The sequence below is a fragment of the Delphinus delphis genome, chromosome 6, assembly GCF_949987515.2.
Source record: "Delphinus delphis chromosome 6, mDelDel1.2, whole genome shotgun sequence".
NCBI classification, from domain to species: domain Eukaryota; kingdom Metazoa; phylum Chordata; class Mammalia; order Artiodactyla; family Delphinidae; genus Delphinus; species Delphinus delphis.
Genome location: NC_082688.1, coordinates 109,044,126 through 109,064,455, shown reverse-complemented (window position 1 = coordinate 109,064,455; position 20,330 = coordinate 109,044,126). Strand labels below are relative to the sequence as shown.

At 40.2% G+C, this 20,330-nt stretch overlaps 2 protein-coding genes across 6 annotated transcripts in view; one reads left to right on the top strand and one right to left on the bottom strand.

Annotated features, from left to right (window-relative positions):
• The window catches only part of SCRG1 (stimulator of chondrogenesis 1), a 32,589-nt gene extending 28,419 nt beyond the window's left edge, over positions 1 to 4,170 (bottom strand). The window contains exon 1 of the mRNA XM_060015291.1: positions 4,047 to 4,170. Coding sequence (XP_059871274.1) covers positions 4,047 to 4,155 — 109 coding nt within the window. The 5' untranslated portion in view covers positions 4,156 to 4,170. The remainder of the gene's footprint in view (positions 1 to 4,046) is intronic.
• The window catches only part of SAP30 (Sin3A associated protein 30), a 75,484-nt gene that overhangs the window by 38,701 nt on the left and 16,453 nt on the right, over positions 1 to 20,330 (top strand). For 3 of the 5 annotated variants that reach the window (XR_009519947.1, XR_009519951.1, XR_009519952.1), the window contains 3 exons: positions 520 to 619; positions 951 to 1,243; positions 4,671 to 4,852. The gene's annotated coding sequence lies outside the window, so the exon portion shown is untranslated. Of the gene's footprint in view, positions 1 to 519; positions 620 to 950; positions 1,244 to 4,670; positions 5,526 to 7,502; positions 7,590 to 20,330 lie in introns of those variants that run through there. The other 2 variants (XR_009519950.1, XR_009519948.1) reach the window with 2 other exon arrangements.

The window sequence follows — 20,330 nt, the reverse complement described above, 5'->3', positions numbered from 1 at the left end:
AAACCAGTATTTGTTTTCTTGTATATGGAAACTTAAGGCATTTTGTTTTATTTTGTTTTTTCCTGATGGCCTGTTACTGAGACCTCTTGTTGAGCCCTGGTTTATGTTGCTCTGGAGACCATCTGTCTCTTTGAGACAAGCTCTGGAGCTTCCCAGAGTAAACTTCTCATGTGAGGTGGGTAAGCCCCCAAATTAATGACAGAGCCAATTCATGATATAGAACTTAAGCAGCTATGTTAAAAGTATGGGCATTAAATTTGAAAAGCGAGCTGATTAGTATTTCCTAAAAAACAAGCAAACAAATGATAACAACAACAAAATCCTTCCAATCAGAAGAAGTCTCAGGAGATGTCTTAGGTATAAATAATTGTACACATTGGACATCTTAAGCTTGTGAAAAAATGAGAACACACATAAACTCTTCCCCTGATTTCCACCTGAGAGCTTATGCATGTGCCCTGATTTAGAATCTGCTGCTTCTCTGTTCCCTAATTGACCCCTTTCTCCTGTTTCCTTCAGGCTTAAATCCTGGAGTTGCTGAGGGTAGGGTGTGGAGAGAAGCAGCAGCGGTTTCAACCTTCGCAGGCTCCTCCCAGGAGAGAAGGAGGACCTGTTTTATGTGAGTATCCTTAACAAAAGGAGTTTCAAAATAATGACGCTAATGGAAAACTAATTCACAGTATGTTTGTTGCAATAATAATGAGCTACAGACAAAATCGCCTTTTAGAATGTCTTTAAAATCTTCCATCCGTTAAAAAGAAGAAGTTAACCTGTTTTATTAACTTATTTTTGAACTCAGTACAAGAATATTCTTTTTGATTAAAACTATTTAAAGTTTCCCTTAAGATTTCCTCTGAACCTGGAACATTTGTGCTGAGAATGGTTTTTGCAACTGGGTTGAAGAAGGTAACCTCTATTACCCAAACTTAGTTAGCTTTCTGCCTTTGCAGTGACACTTAGGAAAACTTAATCCACCAAGGAGCCTCCAGTGAAGCCCTTGAGGAGACAGCATTATTAATCACCAAGGGGCTGTCACCTACGATGTCAAGCAGATGCTGCTGCAGCTGTAGGAAGGGACCTGCTTCCCAGAGGCCCTCGTATTGGAATTAGGATGCACTTGGGAACTGGCAGGATGCCAGACAGGCAGCCGTGGCTGTAACGGGGCTCATGGTGGGGATCTTCTTGCTCAGAAACTTTTCATCAGAAGAGCAAACACATGGCCTTCTTTACCTGGACACGGACAGTAAGTCACACTGGGGACCTGGGACTTGTTCACAGCATTGGCATGTAGAGGTCGTGAGCACCCTGACAAACCTGATCTTTATTTTTTTGTTTTGTTTTTTGTTTTGAACATACTAACTTTTTATTCAGTTTGTGTCACAATAATGATAGTAATCTAATAGTGAAATAGTTTGATACAATAGCAATCAACGTTTAAAGTATTTTATGTTTTGAAGTATGGCTCAAGGAACACCCATTGCTTAAATGCACTTAGACATAACAAGACAATATTTTTCTATTGGCATCATTGACACCTATGAACAAAAGCCTAATAGATAGATAAAGGTTTAACCTTCCTTTTCTTTGGTGGCTGTTGAGAGACTTTAAAAGAACAGATAACTCATTTCAACAGGAATCTGCTACTGATATTAACCTCTACATAATCCCTAGCTAAGACGTGGAATGCCAAAAACAAACTTTTGTTAGCTTGACCCTCCTCCACCCCCTAACAATACAAGTTATCCCTAAACCCATGTTTTTATTTTAGATGTATTGATCTTCTAGTATAAAGCTTGGCCTTTTATTATTTTTTTTTTAAATATTTATTTATTTATTGGCTGTGTTGGGTCTTAGCTGTGGCACATGGGATCCTTTGTTGTGGCACATGGGCTTCTCTCTAGTTGTGGCACATGGCTCCAGAGCATGTGGGCTCTGTAGTTGCGGCACTTGGGTTCCCTAGTTGTGATGCACGGGCTCAGTAGTTGCAGCACGCGGGCTTAGTTGGCCCCCAGCATGTGGGATCTTAGTTCCCCGACCAGGGATCGAACCCGCGTCCTCTGTATTGGAAAGCGTATTCTTAACCACTGGACCGCCAGGGAAGTCCCAAGACTTGGCCTTTTAAATACCAAATGCAATCAGTGGCCAACAACCTGACTCCTGGAGAGTGAGAAGAAAGCAGAACGGAGAAATTTCTTTGAATTGTTTGGTGACTTTTAGCAAATTTAAAGAGGTCAGTAAATCCTGAGGCTTGGAGCTAAACCTACTGGTAAATAGTTAATTACATTTCTTAGACACTACAGTCTTTATCTTGTGATGAACCTGACCTTTAAATATCATAGAAATAAAGTCAGAAAAAATGGACCTCCATAGAGAACTGAATCTAGGAGAACTGTCCAGTTTTAGGAGCCCATGGACTATTTAGAATAAATGTTAACATGAAAATAAATTTTGGCAGGAAAAGAGGCCAAGAAGGAAGGGAACTTGAAAATAAGGCCTTTGGTTTCCTGGCAGTCTAAAAGAGGCATTGGACTGACAGTAAACGGAATCATAGCCCAGATCACAACGATAATTTTGCGATTTGTTGGAAACAACCTACTTATCAAACCGAGAAAGATGGAAAGATTGATTAAGTGTGCCAGCGTGTGTTCTTTGTAGACTCCAAGTGCCTGTCGAAGCTTCCTAGGTACAAGCCTCTGGTTGGTCGGTAATGATAACAATAACAGTATTGACAGTAGTAATAATAATGTCATTGCTAAGTGTGCCAAACATTTTAGAAATGTGGGCTTATTTGACCCAAGCAACATTATTTCATGAGGTAATTTTTCAGATAGGGGAACTGAGGCCCCAAAAGATTAGGCAGCTTGGCCAAGATCACCAAGCTGGTAAGTAGTGGAGCTGAAACTGGAAAGAAGACAACAATAGGCTGTTAGCCCGTTGTCTCAGTGAGTAGTAGAAGGAGTGGAATGAGAGATAAGAGAGTCTAAAACAACAGTATGACTCAAAAAGGCTGCAGCCCACAACCTGAGTATAAACGAACCACACATCCCCTCTAGGACTCAGAGCCTTACTTCTTGTACCCCCTTAGTCTATGTTCTATTAACCTGGCTTGAGACCATTCTTCCTTGGATGCTTATAAACTTGAATCAGCTAAACAGTTTCCTACAAAGTCAGATATGGAAAATTGCCAAAATGTCCATCCTTTGGATAGAGTTTCTAAGTGGTTATAATTCTAGGAGTAAAATGATAGTGCCAGACACTCAGTAAACATTTGTTGAATGAATGAATGAGTTAATAAATGAATGCGTGAGAGGATAAGATACTTGGGTAGATGGTAGGTTGTTGGGAGTTATTCAGCATTCAGTAATAATTTATTGAGTGTCTACTGTGTACTGTGATTGATGTTTAGTGTCAGTGAGGACCAGCTCAGCAGCAAGCCACCACTGTTTTCTCAAAGTGCAGGCTACAAAACCGTACTATAAATCCTTAGTTTTCTCCCTTGTACAATAAAAGGTTTAACTGACGGTTTTTATGGTACCTTCGATTTCCCACTTTCTGTGAGCATATGACTCTCAATATATTTTTAAAAATAAACTAAGATTTCAGAATAGTTTTAGATTTATAGTTGCTAACAATACAGAAACTTCAATATACCTATACCTATATCTCTATTATTTAACATCTTACATTCATGTGATATATTTGTTGCAATTAATGAATTGGCATTGATAAATTGTTATTAACTAAAGCCCATACCTTATTCATTTTTTCTTGTTTTTTTTTTCCTAATGTCCTTGCTCTGGACACCACATTGCATTTACTGTCAAGTCTCCTTAGGGTCCTCTGGGCTGTGACCATTTCTTAGACTTACCTTGTTTTTGATGACCTTGACAACTTTTGAGGAGTACTCGTTAGGTGTTTTGTAGAATGTCCCTCAATTGAGATTTGTCTAGTATTTATCTTGTGATTAGACTTGGGTTGTGTGTTTTGGGGAAGAAGGCCACAGAGGTGAAGTTCCATCTTCATCACATTATATCATGGGCACTTACTGGGAACGGACTCATAACAGTGGATGTTGACCTTGATCCTGGCTGTGGCAGTGTGTGTCAGGTTTCTCCACTGCAAAGTTGGTTGTCTTCTCCCCACCGCATGCCACATCCTTTGGAAGGAAGTCAGCCTGTACAGCCCACACCCGAGGAGTCAGGATATGGTCCACCTCCTTGAGTATCTGCGAACAGTTTTTGGAATTCTTCTGCACATGAGATGTGTCTATTCTCCCTCATTTATTCATATCAGTATGAACTCATGGATATTTTATTTTATACTTTGGATTATAATCCAATAGTACCTTCTTTTTTTTTTTTTTTTTTTTGGCTGGCTGTTTGGCTTGCGGGATCTTCGTTCCCTGATCAGGGATTGAACCCATGCCCTCGGCAGTGAAAGAGTGGAGTCGTAAGCACTGGACTGTCAGGGAAGTCCCTCTAATAGCACTTTAAAAATGTTATTTTGTTGCTCAAATTGTTCCAGCCTTGGCTGTTGGGAGTCCTTTTAGTTTTCTCCTGTGTCCTTTTGATATAAACCGTCATCAGGTGTTAGTTTTTTTCCCCCAACATTTTCTTACTTTCTGACACTACAAGAAGCTCCAAGCTCATCTTGTATATTTCCTGTCCCAGTCCTAGAATCAGCCATGTCCTCAAGGAATGCTGGTTCCTTTTATTGGAGAATGGATTGGAAACGCAGACCCAGGCACTAGATGGACTCACTGCCTCTGGAGTGTCATAACTTCTGGGCCCTCTCTGCTGATGGAGCTGGGAAATATAGGTGCATATAGTAATCTATGTGCACACATCTGTAGGTATTTCTCTATGTAACCATTGTATTTATATCAAGCTACACATGAGTTTATGTTGACGTCTCCAACTCTAATCTGTTTCTAGATGAACTGTTCTGACCTTCTCCCCTTGCTGATGGGTAACCTCCCTCTCCTGTCCCCACCATCTGCCACTCATTTAGTTGTTCTGTTCCAGCATTTGTGTACAGCAGTGTCAGAATTGTTAACCCGTATCCTGCAATAAATAATTTTATCAACTAGGACACGGTGCTTACGTGCAGTGTCTTTTGCCCTCAGTTTTATAGGCTCCATTTACAAAGTTGCTCAGGTCAGCACCTTTCCCTCTACCCCAGGCTCCAGTGAGGTTGTTTTGTGCATTTGTAATACAGTTAGATTGTTCGATCACATTCTGCATTCCATCCTGCGATACCCCAACCTCTTAACTATACTTTTTTTTATCATGCATGCATTAAGGATCAGTCTTCATGCTGTAAAGGTCTATGGGTTTTGACAAATCCATAGTGTTAACTATCCACTATTACATTATGATACAGAATAGTCTCACTGCCCTAAAATATCTCCTGGACTTCACCTAATCTGTCCTCCCCCACCTGGAACTCTGGCAGTTATTGATCTTTTTACCATTTCTATAGTTTTACCTTTTTCAGGCTATAATATAATTGGAAACATATAGAATGTAGCCTGTATAGACTGGCTTCTTTCACTTAGCAATAAGTGTTTGAGTCATTCACGTGTTTTTAGAGTTCAATAGTTTATTTCTTTTTATCACTGAATAATTTTCCATGATACTGATACACCACAGTTTGTTCATCCTTTTACCTGTTGAAGGACATCTTTGTTGCTTACAGTTTTTACAGTTATAAATAAAGGTGCTATAAAGGTTTATGTGCAGGTTTTATGTTGACATACGTTTTCGAATTTTTTGATCAATGTCTTTTTAACATTTTTCAGGTTGATTGTAATTGTTGATTTGTAATTATCTAGCTTTTACATGACTTCTCAAATATAGCTATTTAAAAAATAATTTTCACATAATAAGTCTGTTCAGAATCAGGTACCATTTTTTATAAAAGTATAAGCAATGAACCTGTAAGTGTTTTATGGAATAAGAGAACTCTAACTATAGGACATTTTAGAAGTATTTACATTTAATATTCTTTGAAATATGAGCAGACATGTGGTCTGCCAAGGCCATTTCTTTTACACTGCAGGGAAATTTATAGGTGTTAAATTAGCTGCAAAGTTGTTCCTTTATTGCTCTGTCACTAATAAAACATGTTAAAAATTGCATATTTGGAAATCCAAATAGAAGCATTTGCAAGTTGAAGTTCCCTTTGTGTATATACATATCAGATAGGACACAGGAAATGCCAAGAAATAGTAAGCTATGGAAATATTTTCCCTGGATATTTCATCTCTAAATACATGATATGTTTTTACATATATTATAATCCTGTTAAAACATCACTTACTGTTTCATAGGATGTGGGCATGTACTAGAGTGGGAGGCAAATATAGCCACTAAAATTAGCCTAAAACATGATAACAATTCTACCAAAAGAAAGCCTTTCTATAACACTGTCTTCTGTCCTTGGCAAGTTAGTCTTTGCTTTTATCACTAATATTCCAAACGAGGCTCCTTTGAGGATGAAGTAGCAAAAATTGTCCCCACATTGTTACCACCTTACAGAACTTTCACTGCATTTTCCCACAGAATCCGAGTGACTTGTGCTGATTGGACCAGCAAGGCTGAAGTGTAAAATATCCTGCATCAGGAAAGCTTCAGCAGTGTATGCTGGGCTTCCCTGGTGGTTCAGTGGTTAAGAACTCCCCTGCCAATACAGGGGACACAGGTCCGAGCTCTGGTCCAGAAAGATCCCACATGCAGCGGAGCAACTAAGCCCGTGCGCCACAACTCCTGAGCCTGCACTCTAGAGCCCGTGAGCCACAACTGCTGAGCCCACGTGCCACAACTACTGAAGCCCGTGTGCCTAGAGCCTGTGCTCCGCTACAAGAGAAGCCACTGCAATGAGAAGCCTGTACACCACAATGAAGAGTAACCCCTGCTCGCTGCAACTAGAGAAAAGCCCACGCGCAGCAACAAAACACCCAACGCGGCCAAAAACAGATTAATTAATTTTCAAAAGAAACAGTGTATGCTATGTTTTATTTTGTGTCTTAAGTTACTCAATGTAAAATATTTCAGAAAATGGGGAAGGCCAAGTATCAGTGAGAATGAGAGGCTTAAGACTATCATACTTGTTCAGTGTGTTTCTCTTCTCCGTAGAAATTAGAGGCTTTTTAGTGTCAGAAAATTAATGAGTCCAAACTATGTTGGCAAATGCTGGGATTTTCTTCCCTGACCTAAAAGTTTCAGAGATTTCTCCACTAGGAGCCTGACTTGCTCAGAGGTGAGGACTGGCTTCCCAAGAAGCTCAGGGGGTGGGGTGGTTAGGGCTTTAGTTCAGTGGAAGAAATTCATGAGAGGATTCTTGGGAGTTTGATTTTCTCTGAAGCAGAGCATACCTTATGATCCATTTGATGGGGGCTTTTATAGGTAGACTATGCCCCTTTAATATACAAAATTATAACAGGGAAAAATCTTCTACCTCTCTTTCACAAAAAAAATATGTTTGTTTCTTTTATTTTTTAGCTGGAGAAACAGCAATACGGAACAAGACATTGAGCCCCTAGATCTTCTTGCCTTGTTCCTGGAATACTCTCAATTATGCCAGTACAGGTGAGTTGATATACAGGTCTCTGGGGAAAGGACATTTACAGAGATTGTTCTTCCCTGTATCCCCCTGATGTGCCAAACTAAACTTACCAAGGATCCTCCAGGAGGAGAGGGATCGACACTCTGTCCCCTTCCCTTCTGAGATTCAGCTTTCTAAGGGCTGAGATAGCCCTGATGGAGGGTCCCTGGTAGCGAATAAACATTAAACTTCCCCCAGGAAAAAAGAGGGAGTCTGAGTCAGGAGCTTAGGCTCAACACCAGAGCCTAGAGATCTGTAGGGGAACAGCGTGTTCTAGATAACAGTGTGCAGCTGTGTTTAGAAACCCAATTATACCCGGGCACCTTGGCACAGTGGTCGTGTTTGTGGAACAGTGGCTGACTGTGTGAGTATAAATCCAATAAGCCTTAGGAGTCTGTGTCCTCAGGGCCACCCTGCTGCCTGCACAGGGTTCTGAAGCAGAAAGGACATCCTCACAGCAGGACAGGGGCTCACTGGAGCCTGTCAGAATCAGTTTTCAACAGGGACACTATGTAGAAGTGATTAAAATCAGAACTTTTTAAATTGAAGTACAGCTGATTTACAATGCTGTGTTAGTTTCTGGTGTACAGCAAAGTGATTCAGATATATATATATATATTCTTTTTTGTATCCTTTTCCATTATGGTTTATTACAAGATATTGAATATAGTTACCTGTGCTATACAGTAGGACCTTGTTGTTTATCTATTTTATATATAGTAGTTTGTATATGCTAGTCCCAAATCCCTACTTTATACCCCACCTTGGTAACCATAATTTTGTTTTCTTTTTTTTAATCTATTTTATTGAAGTATGGTTGATTTACAATGTTGTGTTAATTTCTGCTGTGCAGCAAAGTGATTCAGTTATACATATTTATGCATTCTTTTTCATATTCTTTTCCATTATGGTTTATCACAGGATATTGAGTATAGTTCCCTGTGCTGTACAGTAGGACCTTGCTGTTTATCCATCCTATATGTACTAGTTTGCATCTGCTAATCCAAAACTCCTAATTTATCCCTCCCCACACTTTGGTAACCATAAGTTTGTTTTCTATGTTTGTGAGTCTGCTTCTGTTTTGTAAATAAGTTCACTTGTATCATATTTTAGATTCCACATATAAGTGATACCATATGATATTTGTCTTTCTCTGTCTGACTTACTTCACTTAGTATGATAATCTCCAGATCCATCCATGTTGCTACAAATGGCATTATTTCATTCTTTTTTATAACTGAGTGGTATTCCATTGTACATATACTACATCTTCTTTATCCATTCATCTGTAAATGGACATTTAGGTTGTTTCCATGTCTTGGCTATTGTAAATAGTGCTGCAGTGAACATTGGGATGCAGTTTTTTTTGAATTATAGTTTTGTTTGGATATATGCCCAGGAGGGGGATTGCTGGAACATATGGTAGTTCTATTTGTAGTTTTTTAAGGAACCTCCATACTGTTCTCCATAGTGGCTGCACCAATTTACATTCCCACCAACAGTGTAGGAGGGTTCCCTTTTCACTACACCCTCTCCAGCATTTATTATTTGTAGACTTTTTATGATAGCCATTCTGATTGGTGTGAGATGATACCTCATTGTAGTTTTGATTTGCGAGATATTGAGCATCTTTTCATATGCCTATTGGCCATCCATATGTCTTCTTTGGAGAAAAATCTATTTAGGTCTTCTGCCCATTTTTTGATTGGGTTGTTTGTTTTTTAATTGTTAAGTTATATGAGCTCTTTGTATATTTTGGAAATTAATCCTTTGTCGGTTGCATTGTTTGCAAATATTTTCTCCCAGTCTGTAGGTTGTCTTTTCACTTTGTTTATGGTTTCCTTTACTGTGAAAAAGCTTGTAAGTTTGATTAGGTCCCATTTGTTTATTTTTGTTTATATCTATTGCCTTAGGAGACTGAGCTTAGAAAACATTTGGTATGATTTATGTCAGAGAATGTTTTGCCTATGTTCTTTTCTAGGAGTTTTATGGTATCCTGTCTTATATTTAAGTCTTTAAGCCATTGTCAGTTTATTTTTATGCATGGTTTGGGGGAGCATTCTAACTTCATTGATTTACATGAGGCTGTCCAGCTTTCCCAATGCCACTTGCTGAAGAGACTGTCTTTTCTCCAGTGTATATTCTTGCCTCCTTTGTTAAGATTAACTGACCATAGGTGTGTGGGTTTATTTCTGGGATCTCTACTCTGTTCCACTGATCCATATGTGTGTTTTTGTGCCAGTACCATGGTGTTTTTGTAAAATCAGGACTTTTTATAGACTGATCAGTTCCCTCCCCCTGGAACTTTGAAACAAGACTACTCCCTTTGGACTAAGTTCCCAGGTTCCTGGACAATTTGGGGAATGAAGAGTCCTAAAGAGAGAGATACTGAATTACCTACAATGTAGAGGGATGGAGGCTTAAGCAAATACTTGGAAAAATAAAGAGAGATGCCCAAGTTTTGAATCCAAAACCAGTGGAGGTCATACAGATTAATACACCATTCATTGGGACTCACCAAGAGCTCAGGTGTTTGCCAAACTTGTTTAACTACTGAAAAAAATTTCTTTTAAACTAAGAATCCTGAAGGACTAGATTGCAAGGAACACTGGTTGGAAAATGCTTCTCGAATGGCAGAATTTTAGATACTGAATCATAACAAAGGAGCAGTCAGTTTGGGGTAGGGGCTCTTTCCTGGTACCTGCCCTTATGATTGCTTGACTGTCTCAGGGTAGACTAGCCCCACAGGTCTGTGGCACTAATCACAATGTTCTAATAACTCCAACCCAAGGAGGGCAGAGGAGAGGGTGCTGAGCTGAGATCACAGCCTTCTCCTTGGCTCTGTCCATCCATCCTTGGCCTTTGAATAATAACCCCCTGCAATCACTTGTTGGCACTGGGTATAGGGATTTTCGTCCATTTTACTATATATCCTCAGTGCCTAGACTCTGCCTGGCCCAGTTTAAATGTTCAATAACTGTGTGTTAAACATTGAACTTCTGGCCTTCTCTGTCCTGGCAAAGTTACTAGAAACCTAACACATTGTTTCCTTTGCATAGTTTGTGCCTTGCACTGCAGGTCAGATCCTTGTGAAGGTTCAGGAAGTGTGAGAGTAGCAGTGACTGGGAAATCCTGACTGGGTTTGGTAGGCCCAGTCCTCAGCAACACATGGAAAATAATGTTTGATTTGTCAGTCAGATGAAACCCATATCTACCCAAGTCAGACCAACCTGGCATGGCAGGGGCAGGGGTGCAATGAAGCCATTTCAAGCTCTACCAGCTGAATCACTATCCCCCCAACCCTGCGTTGCCCCATCTAAGGATGACGGGCAGTGTGTTTAACAAGCTGTATGGCAACGTAAGTTTTATAAACAGATGTATATAAATAAATCATTATGTAAGTAAAAACCTAAAATATTCCCTTTTGGGGACTTCCCTGGCGGTCCAGTGGTTAAGACTTCACTTTTCAATGCAGGGGGTTGCAGGTTTGATCCTTGGTTGGGGAGCTAAGATCCCATATGCCTCGGGGCCCAAAAACTAAAACATAAAACAAGCAATATTGTTACAAGTTCAATAAAGACTTTAAAAATGGTCCACATCAAAAAATCTTTAAAAAAAAATTCCGTTTTTATTCTCTCAACTAAACTAAACTCATTCTGAAGCTGCTAACTCTGTGGTATAAATTAAAATGGTCATCCAATCATTCTAAATATTTCTAAATCGTTATTGATGTTTAGAAATTACTGGGTGGTCTTCTGTTTGATAAGCTATCATGAAGCTGGACGCTGCCCGTCTCTAAGCTATGATTCTGCAGAGGAAACGAGCTCTCCCGATGCCTTCCCTGTGAACTTGATGGTCATTAGACCTGGGGCCAGGCATGGCTGCAGTGGGAGAGTGACCAGGCGGGCTGTCCCTCATGATCTGGATGCTGGCGCATCTCACGGAGCCCGTACCTGGAGGGCCTTTGCTTCCACCCTCACCTACAGCACTGCCCCAGCCAGCCTGTCCCTCCACTTCTGCCCCCCTGGGCCCCTCCTGAGGTCAGACAGGGACTGCGTCCGCTCTGCTACCACCTTGGCCTGCTCGGCTCATGCACCAGCGTCCAGGTGCACCCGTCCCAAGTCCCATTGCCACCTGCTCGGTGGCCACTGGATGATGTCATTCGGTGATGCGTGGTCTAACCTCAGCTGTTTACCAGCCTTCAGGACTGTAGTTCTGTGTGATAACCTGCAGGAACACCATGCCAGTGCATGCAGGCTGAATATCAACCCTGGCCCCGTCCCTTCTGAGTGGTTCAGAGAGTCCCGAAGTCTTATGCATGTGTTAGGGCTAGGCCGCAAACCCTCCCCTTCTGTCTCACGGTACCTACCATTTCCTCCTCTGTCTCTCACCTCCGTACAGTGGCTCCCACGTTGATTTGTTGATTCCTGGAACCATCCCTCAGGTAGTATTGCCCTTTGGGTGCTCTGTCTCTGAGCTGAAGCAGAAGGCCCCCTCCACTGGCCGGATGGGCCCACAGTTGTCAGGCTGAGCTGCCTTATTCTCTTCGTGACTTGCTCCTCACTGCACCCTGAGTCTCTGGAACCATACCAGACAGTAACCCCAGCATCTACCCCGGCAGCTGACTGTTGCCCACACAGCTCACCATCTTCTGGATTAAGCCTGTACGTTTTCCCCCAGTTTTAATGAGAAATAATTGACGTACAGCACTGTATAAAGTTAAGGTGTTCAGCGTAATGGTTTGACATACATATATTGTGAAAAGCTTATCACAATAAGTTTAGTAAACATTACATCTCATATAGATAAAGAAGTTTCTCTTCTTTGTTTTTTTTTTAGAAGTTTTTCTTCTTGTGATGAGAACTCTTAGGATCTACCCTCTTAACTTTCAAATATACCATACAGCAGTGTTAACTGTCGTCACCCTGATGTACGTCACATCCCCAGGGCTTATTTATCTTATAAATGGAAGTTTGCACCTTTGACCAATCTTATTCCATCCCCTGCTCCTGCTGCCTTTGGTACTTTGGTAACCACAAATCTGATCTCTTTTTCTATGCCGTTTTTCTTTTCAAGATTCCACATGTAAGTGAGATCATACAGTACTTGTCCTTCCCTGTCTGACTTATTTCACTTAGCACAATGCCTTCAAGTTCTATCCACATTTTGCAAACGGCAGGATTTTCTTCTTTCTTATGGCTGATTATTCCATTGTACTTATATACCAAAACTTCTTTATTCCTTCATCTTTCAGTGGTCACCTCAGTTGTTTCCACGTTTTGGCTATTGTAAATAATGATGCTATGAACATAGGGGTACAGATATTTCTTCAACATAGTGTTTTCGTTCCCTTCGGATATATACCCAGAAGTGGAATTGCTGGATCGTATGGTAGTTCCATTTTTAAGGAACTATAATAATTGGATTATTTGGGGTTTTTTTGCCGTTGAGTTGTATGAGTTCTCTATATATTTTAGATATTAACCCCCTATCAGGTGTATGATTTGCAAATGTTTTTTCCCATTCTGTGGGTTGTCATTTCATTTTCTTGATTATTAATTTTGTTGTGCAGCCTAAATATTTTGACACTCTTTCTACTCTGGGTTATTTTTTCCCCAATAGCTTGGTAGCTTAAGAAGAGGTCTTTAATCCCCAATGGGTTAAGGACGTTTTGCTCAACACACGTGGGCATCAGAAGCAGCCATTTGAGTGGGACCAAGGCATGAATACTGAAAACTCCATAGGTGACCTGGATGTTCATCCAGGGTGAACACCAGGCTTCCCTGGTGGCGCAGTGGTTGAGAATCCGCCTGCCAATGCAGGGGATATGGGTTCGAGCCCTGGTCCAGGAAGATCCCACATGCTGCAGAGCAACTAAGCCCCTGTGTCACAGCTACTGAGCCAGCGCGCCTAGAGCCTGCGAGCCACAACTAATGAAGCCCGCGTGCCTAGAGCCCGTGCTCCGCAACAAGAGAAGCCACCGCAATGAGAAGCCTGTGCACCTCAACGAAGAGTAGCCCCTGCTCGCTGCAACTAGAGAAAGCCCGTGCACAGCAACGAGGCCCCAGTGCAGCCAAAAATAAATAAGATAATAAACAAACAAACAAACAAAAAACATCTAAGAGAAGAGCCCTTAGCTTAGGGGCCCTCTGTTTGGGTCCAAAGCACGTACTCAGTTGTCCCCTCCATTTGTAGGCCCAGTGCTAGATGTACCGACATGCCTCAATCGGATTGATTCTTCGGAAATTCGTGGTTGGTTGTTATCTGGGCCTCCTGCCACTCTGTAAACCACCCCTATGGACAGTGATGCACAATTTCCTTTAGGTTAATTCCGTAAGTTGCATTTCAAAAAGAAAAAAAGACTTGACATCACAAGGAAACCACTTTTAGTTGCTTCATTTCCTGGAGCCTACAGCTTTTTTTTTTTTTTTTTTGGTACAGCTGGCAAAATGCCTGGGACAAGATGTATTCAATTCTAGTCAAAGCAGAGCTATGTCCGGAGAAACAGACGGCCCACCTAAGGTGAAAAAAATTACTTTCTTGGCAGGCAGGCCAGGGTGATTTATTCACCTCTTCCTCTAGGAAGGCAGGAATGTGTGCAGGCAAAATAAATACAACATGTTACAAGCACATTCCACAGATGAACAGAATAATTGGTGCTGAACCAGGCAGTGGGAGGTATCCTCCTGCGTCCAGACAGGCTCAGGGAACTTGTCACACACGCATGAAAGTGCCCCCAGAACTGGAAAATCACTCCATCGGGGAGGTAATAAGAATCAGGACGTAAGTGAAGAGACCCATCGTAACCCTCTCTGAGAGCCCGTGATGACACGCTGAGAATATCAGGGACAGGTATAGGCTCAGAAAAATGACTGGCTATACACAAAGCAGTAAGAATCGTATTGTGCTCCATCTAAAGAAACCCTGTCTGGGGTTAATGAGGTAGACAGGTAATCCGCATTTGTTTAGAAAAGGGGCGATACGGCCTCAGAATTTGTTGCTGATTATCTAATACTTTTCCTGGTGGTTACTCGTGTTCAGATCACCTGGAAAGTACATCCCACTCAGAAGGCTTTTCCGATACCTGATGAAACACCCCCTAAGTGTTTCCGCTCTTTTGTTCTGAATCTGCATTCAACAAGTAACATTCTGATTATGAATTTGGTCTCCCAGTTACCTTGATAACGGGCGGGATTGAGGAAACAAGTTTGGAGGTCACTGGAAAGGCTTATTATATACTTGTTACAAATAAGTGAATTTGTGTTTTGTTTGCTATATCAATCTTTTGAAGGTGTAGTTAGCACAGGTTAGTCCTGCAACCTACATGCCTGCCAGGACAGGCAAAATCCACTCTTTGGACCTGCACAGCTGAGTGCCAGAACCCGGAATCTCTGGCCATTGCTCCATATGCAGTCTTGTGAGGCTCCACCCACACAGCCCAGGGTCTGTGCCTCTCTTTAAATTCAGCATAAACCATCCCCCATAGTCACCTCCCTACCGCTTCTTTAAAATTAGCAGAGGGTAATTCTAAATTATCTTCTCTGCAATGACTTCTCATGTCTTGTAGCCTTGAACCTTAGGAAACAAGTTGCATTACCTGTGATCACACTGTGACCATGTAGTTTTACCCAGTTGCAAACTTTCAGCTTCCTGTGGTCCTTCCTGCCTTCTTCACTTGGAGAGCTGGGCCATGGTTAGGCCACATGAGGATGTACTGAGGGTCCCCCTGCACCTCTTGATCAAGTAACTTGAAAGGAGTGCATGTTCTCATCCACAGGAGCAGAACTAGAATGGCACTTCTGTCTGTCAGCTGTGCCCTCAATAGCTGTGAGCTTGGCCCTTCCCCCATCAGAGAGACGGTCCTTCTGTGACCTGCCCTGGCATCCTCATCCCTGACTCTCACAAAGGCACCATCGCTTCAAGGACTTTTGCTTAGTCTTCACTTTCCTACGGAGTTAAGTTGGTGGCACCGTGCACTCCTTGGTGGACACTCCACACTGGTTGTTTGCTGGAGGGCATTTGTCCACTTTGGTGACCAATAGTTTTTGCTCATTTCCAGAATGAGATGGAAGCAGGAATGACCCAACTCTGGGAATTACCTATTAGCCTTACATCCGAGAAATTGCCCTGTATCCCTTGAAAACAGCAAGCTATCTTCCCTTTAAATGCAAAATAGAAATATCAGTATTGCATATTAATTTCTTCTTCCCCTAATTGGGAGGGTTGGCCGAAGGACTAATAATGATGACTGTTGTAAAAATGTTCTTAAAATAGTCGCTTCATAGATAAGAGATGCATTTACTGCAACCGAGATTTATGAAGGTTCTGTGAGATGGCAAAATGGGGTTTGCAACGCAGGATGTTTATTGCTTCCAGGGGCTGTGGCTAATCTCTCATGAAGCAAGTTTTCAGTTGGGTAGAGATTGAGTAATTAGAACAGAGATGCATTGTGTAACTCCTTCTTCCTCTTTATTTATTGTGAACCAGTGAATACCCTCACTCTCAAGCTGCAGGCCAGCTTAATAGATTTGATTTTTGAGTGTCTCGCATCATGAGAGCTCAGCAGTTCTTGCAAGAAGTGCCCACAGATAACCAAGGCCTTGTATCTGTCTCTGTGCTGATGTTGAACTGGTCTGACAGATACACCTAAGGGCATCCTAATACCCTTTTCTTTAAAGGGAAAGAGAACTGACATTTACTGATTACCTACTTTGTAGGCATACTATCTTTATTTCTCATGGCTGATCTATGAGATTGGTATTATTTTCCCTATGTTATAGGTGGGATTGACACCAGAGAGATTAAGTAACTTGCTCCAGGTAATAGAAAATCTTCAAAGCTGAAGACAAACGTGCTCTCTTCTGCTCAGTTTTATACAGGAGAAGTGAGGTGATAATACAGTAGAGCTGGATTTCTGGATTTAAAACCAGGCCTATCTGACCCCAAAGCCACTGCTCCTTCTGCTGTGCTGTGTTGCCATATTGACATACAAGAGGCTCGATAAATGCCTAAGGGTTTTTTTCTTTTTTTTTTTTAGTTTTGCTACTCTGAATTGTTTTTTTTCAATTGTGTGTGTACCTGGCAAAGTGCACATAATATATAATTTACCACCTTACCCATTTTTATGAGCACAGTTCAGTGGTATAAATACATTCATAATATTGTGCAACCATCACATCTCCATAACTTTTTTCATAAAACTGAAGCTCTGGGACTTTCCTTGTGGTGCAGTAGTTAAGAATCCACCTGCCAGTGCAGGGGGCATGGGTTCAATCCCTGGTTCAGGAAGATCCCACATGCCATGGAGCAACTAAGCCCGTGCGCCACAACTACTGAGCCTGCACTCTAGAGCCCGTGAGCTACAACTACTGAAGCATGCATGCCTAGAGCCCTACTCTGTACCAAGAGAAGCCTGTACTCAATGAGAAGCCTGTGCACCAAAAGGAAGAGTAGCCCCCGCTTGCCACAACTAGAGAAAGCCCACGCGCAGCAACAAAGACCCAAAATGCAGCCAAAAATAAATAAAATTTAAAAAAAAAAGAATCTTAAAAAAAAAAAACCTGAAACTCTATTCCTACTGAACAATAACTCCCTCATCCCTCTTCCCCTAGCCCCTGGGAACCACCATTGTACTTTTTGTCTCTACAAATTTGACTATTTTTAGTACCTCATATAAGTGGAATCACAGTATTTGTCTTTTTTGTGATTGCCTTATTTTAGCATATTGTCCTCAAGTTTCACGCACACTGTAGTATATTGTAGAATTTCCTTCGCTTTTAAGGCTGAGTAATATTTCATGTATGTATGTATTGCATTTTGCTTCTCCATTCATCTGTCAATGGACCCTTGTTTTCACATTTTATTTATTGTCAATAATGCTGCTGTGCACATAGGTGTACAAATATCTCTTTGAGACCCTGCTTCCTTTGGGATATATACCTCAGAAGTAGAATCGCTGGATCATATGGTAATTCTATTCTTAATTTTTTGAGGTACCTCCATACTATTTTCCACAGCAGGTGTACCATTTCGTATTCACACTAACAGTGCACAAGGGTTCCAATTTCTCTGCATCCTCGCCAACACATATTGTTTTGTTTTTTTGAGAGTAGCCATCTTAATGGGTGTGAGGTAGTATCTCATTGTAGTTTTGATTTGAATTTCTCTAATAATTAGTGATATTGAGCAACTTTTCATGTGCTTATTGGCCATTTGGATATCTTTGAAACTTGTATATCAAGTCCTTTGCCCATTTTTGATTGGGTTGTTTGTTTTTTGTGTTGTTGAGTTTTAAGAGTTCCCTATATGTTCTATATGTTCTGGATATTAATTCTGATATTAATCAGATATATGATTTACAAATATTTTCTCCCATTCTAGGGGTTGCCTTTTTACTCTGTTGATAGTGTCTTTGATGCACAGAATTTTAAAATTTTCATGAAGTTCCATATGGTGTCACATCCAAGAAATCATTGCCAGATCCAATGCTGTGAAGTTTTGACTCAGGTTTTCTTCAAAGAGTTGTTTTTTCCCCCCTTAGGCCTTACATTTAGGTTTTTTATCTATGTAGAGTTAATTTTTATATATGGTGTTAGTTAAGGACCCAACTTCATTCTTTTGCATGTGGATATCCAGTTTTTTCCAGCACCATTTGTTGAAAAGACTTCTTTCCCCATTGAATCGTCTTGGCATCCTTGTCAAAAATCAACTGACAATAGATGCAAGGGTCTATTTCTGGGTTTTCTATTCTATTATTGTTATGTCTGTCCTTATGCCAATACAACACTGTTTTGATTTCTATAGCTTTGTGGTAAGTTTTGAAATCAGGAAGTGTGAGTACTCCAGTTTTGCTCTTCTTTTTCAAGATTGTTTTAATTATTCAAGGTCCCATGAGACTCTCTATGAATTTTAGGATGGGATTTTTCTATTTCTGCAAAAAAAAATGTCATTGGGATTTTGACAGGGATTCCATTTAATTTGTAGATTGTTTTGGGTAATATTGACATTTTAACAATATCAGGTCTCACAATCAGTGAATGTGGGATCTATTTTCATTTATTTATCTCTTTAATTTCTTTCAGCAATGTTTTATATTTTTCATTGAACAAGTGTTTCACTTCCTTGGTAAAGTTAATTCCTAAGTATTTTATTCTTTTCCATATTATAAATGGAATTGTTTTTGTAATTTCCTTTTTAGATTGCTCATTATTAGTATATACAAATACAACTAATTTTTATGTATTGACTTTGTATCCTGCTACTTCGCTGAATTCATTTATTAGTTCTAATAGTTTTCTTTGTGTGGAATCTTTTAGGGTTTTCTATATGTGAGATAATGTCCATCTACAGAGATAATTTTACTTCTTCTTTTTCAGTTTGGATGCCTCTTATTTCTTTTTCTTACCTAATTGCTCTGGGTAGAACTCCAGTACTATGTACAGTGGAAGTGGTGAAAGCAGGCATCCTTGTCTTGTTCCTGATATTAGAGGAAAAGTTTTCAATCTGTCACCATTGAGTATGATGTTTGCTCTGGGTTTTTTGTATATTGCTTTTACTGTGTTGAGGTAGTTTTCTTCTTCTATTCCTAGTATTTTCAATGTTTTTACCATGAAAGGGCGTTGAAGTTCGTCAGAATCATTTTCTACATCAATTGAGGTGATCGTGTGTGATGTTTTTTCTTTCTCTCTGTTAATATAGTGTATTACATTGATTTTTGTATGTTGAACCATCCTTGCATTCTGGGAATTAATCCCACTTGGGCATGGGGCATAATCCTTTTAATATGTTGTTGAATTTGATTTGCTAGCTTTTGTTGAGGATTTTTGCATTGATGTTCATGAGGGATATTTGTTTGTAGTTTTATTGTTGTGTCTTTATTTGGCCTTTGGTGGAAGGGTAATTCTGGCCTCATTGAATGAGTTAAGAGGTGTTCCATCCTCTTTGATTTTTTGGAAAAGTTTAAAAGAAGGATTGATATTAGTTCTTCAAATGTTTGGTAGTATTTGGTAGTGAAGCAACTGGGTCCAGGGCTTTTCTCTGTCTGGAGATTTTTAAAATTCAATCTCCTTACTAATTGTAGGTCTATACACATTTTCTATTTCTTCATGATTTAGTCTTGGTTGGTTTCGTGTTTCTAGGAATTTGTCCATTTTATCTATGTTGTGCAACATGTTGGTATGTAATTGTTCATAGTACTCTCTTACATCCTTTTTCTTTCTTTAGAATCGATAGTAATGTCCTCCCTTTTATTTCTGATTTTTGTAATTTGATTATTTTGTCCTTTATTCTTAGTCCAGTAGCTAAAGGTTTGTCAATTTTGTTGATCCTTTTGAAGAGCCAACTTTTGGTTTCATTGATTTTCTTTATTGTTTTTCTCTTCTCTGTTTTGTTTCTCTCTATTCTAATCTTTATTATTTCCTTCCTCCTGCTAGCTTTGTGTTTAGTTTGTTCTTTTTCTAGTTCCTTAAGTTATAAAGTTAGGTTGTTGATTTGATTTTTTTTTTTTTTTTTTGCCATACTGTGTGGCATGTGGGATCTTATTTCCCCTGACCACAGATTGAACCCATGCCCCCTGCATTGCAAGCATGGAGTCTTAACCAGTGGACCGCCAGGGAAGTCCCATCTTTCTTGTTTTTTTATTGAATATAGTTGATTTACAATGTTGTGTTAATTTCTGCTGTACAGTAAAGTGATTCAGTTATACATATATATACATTCTTTTTTCT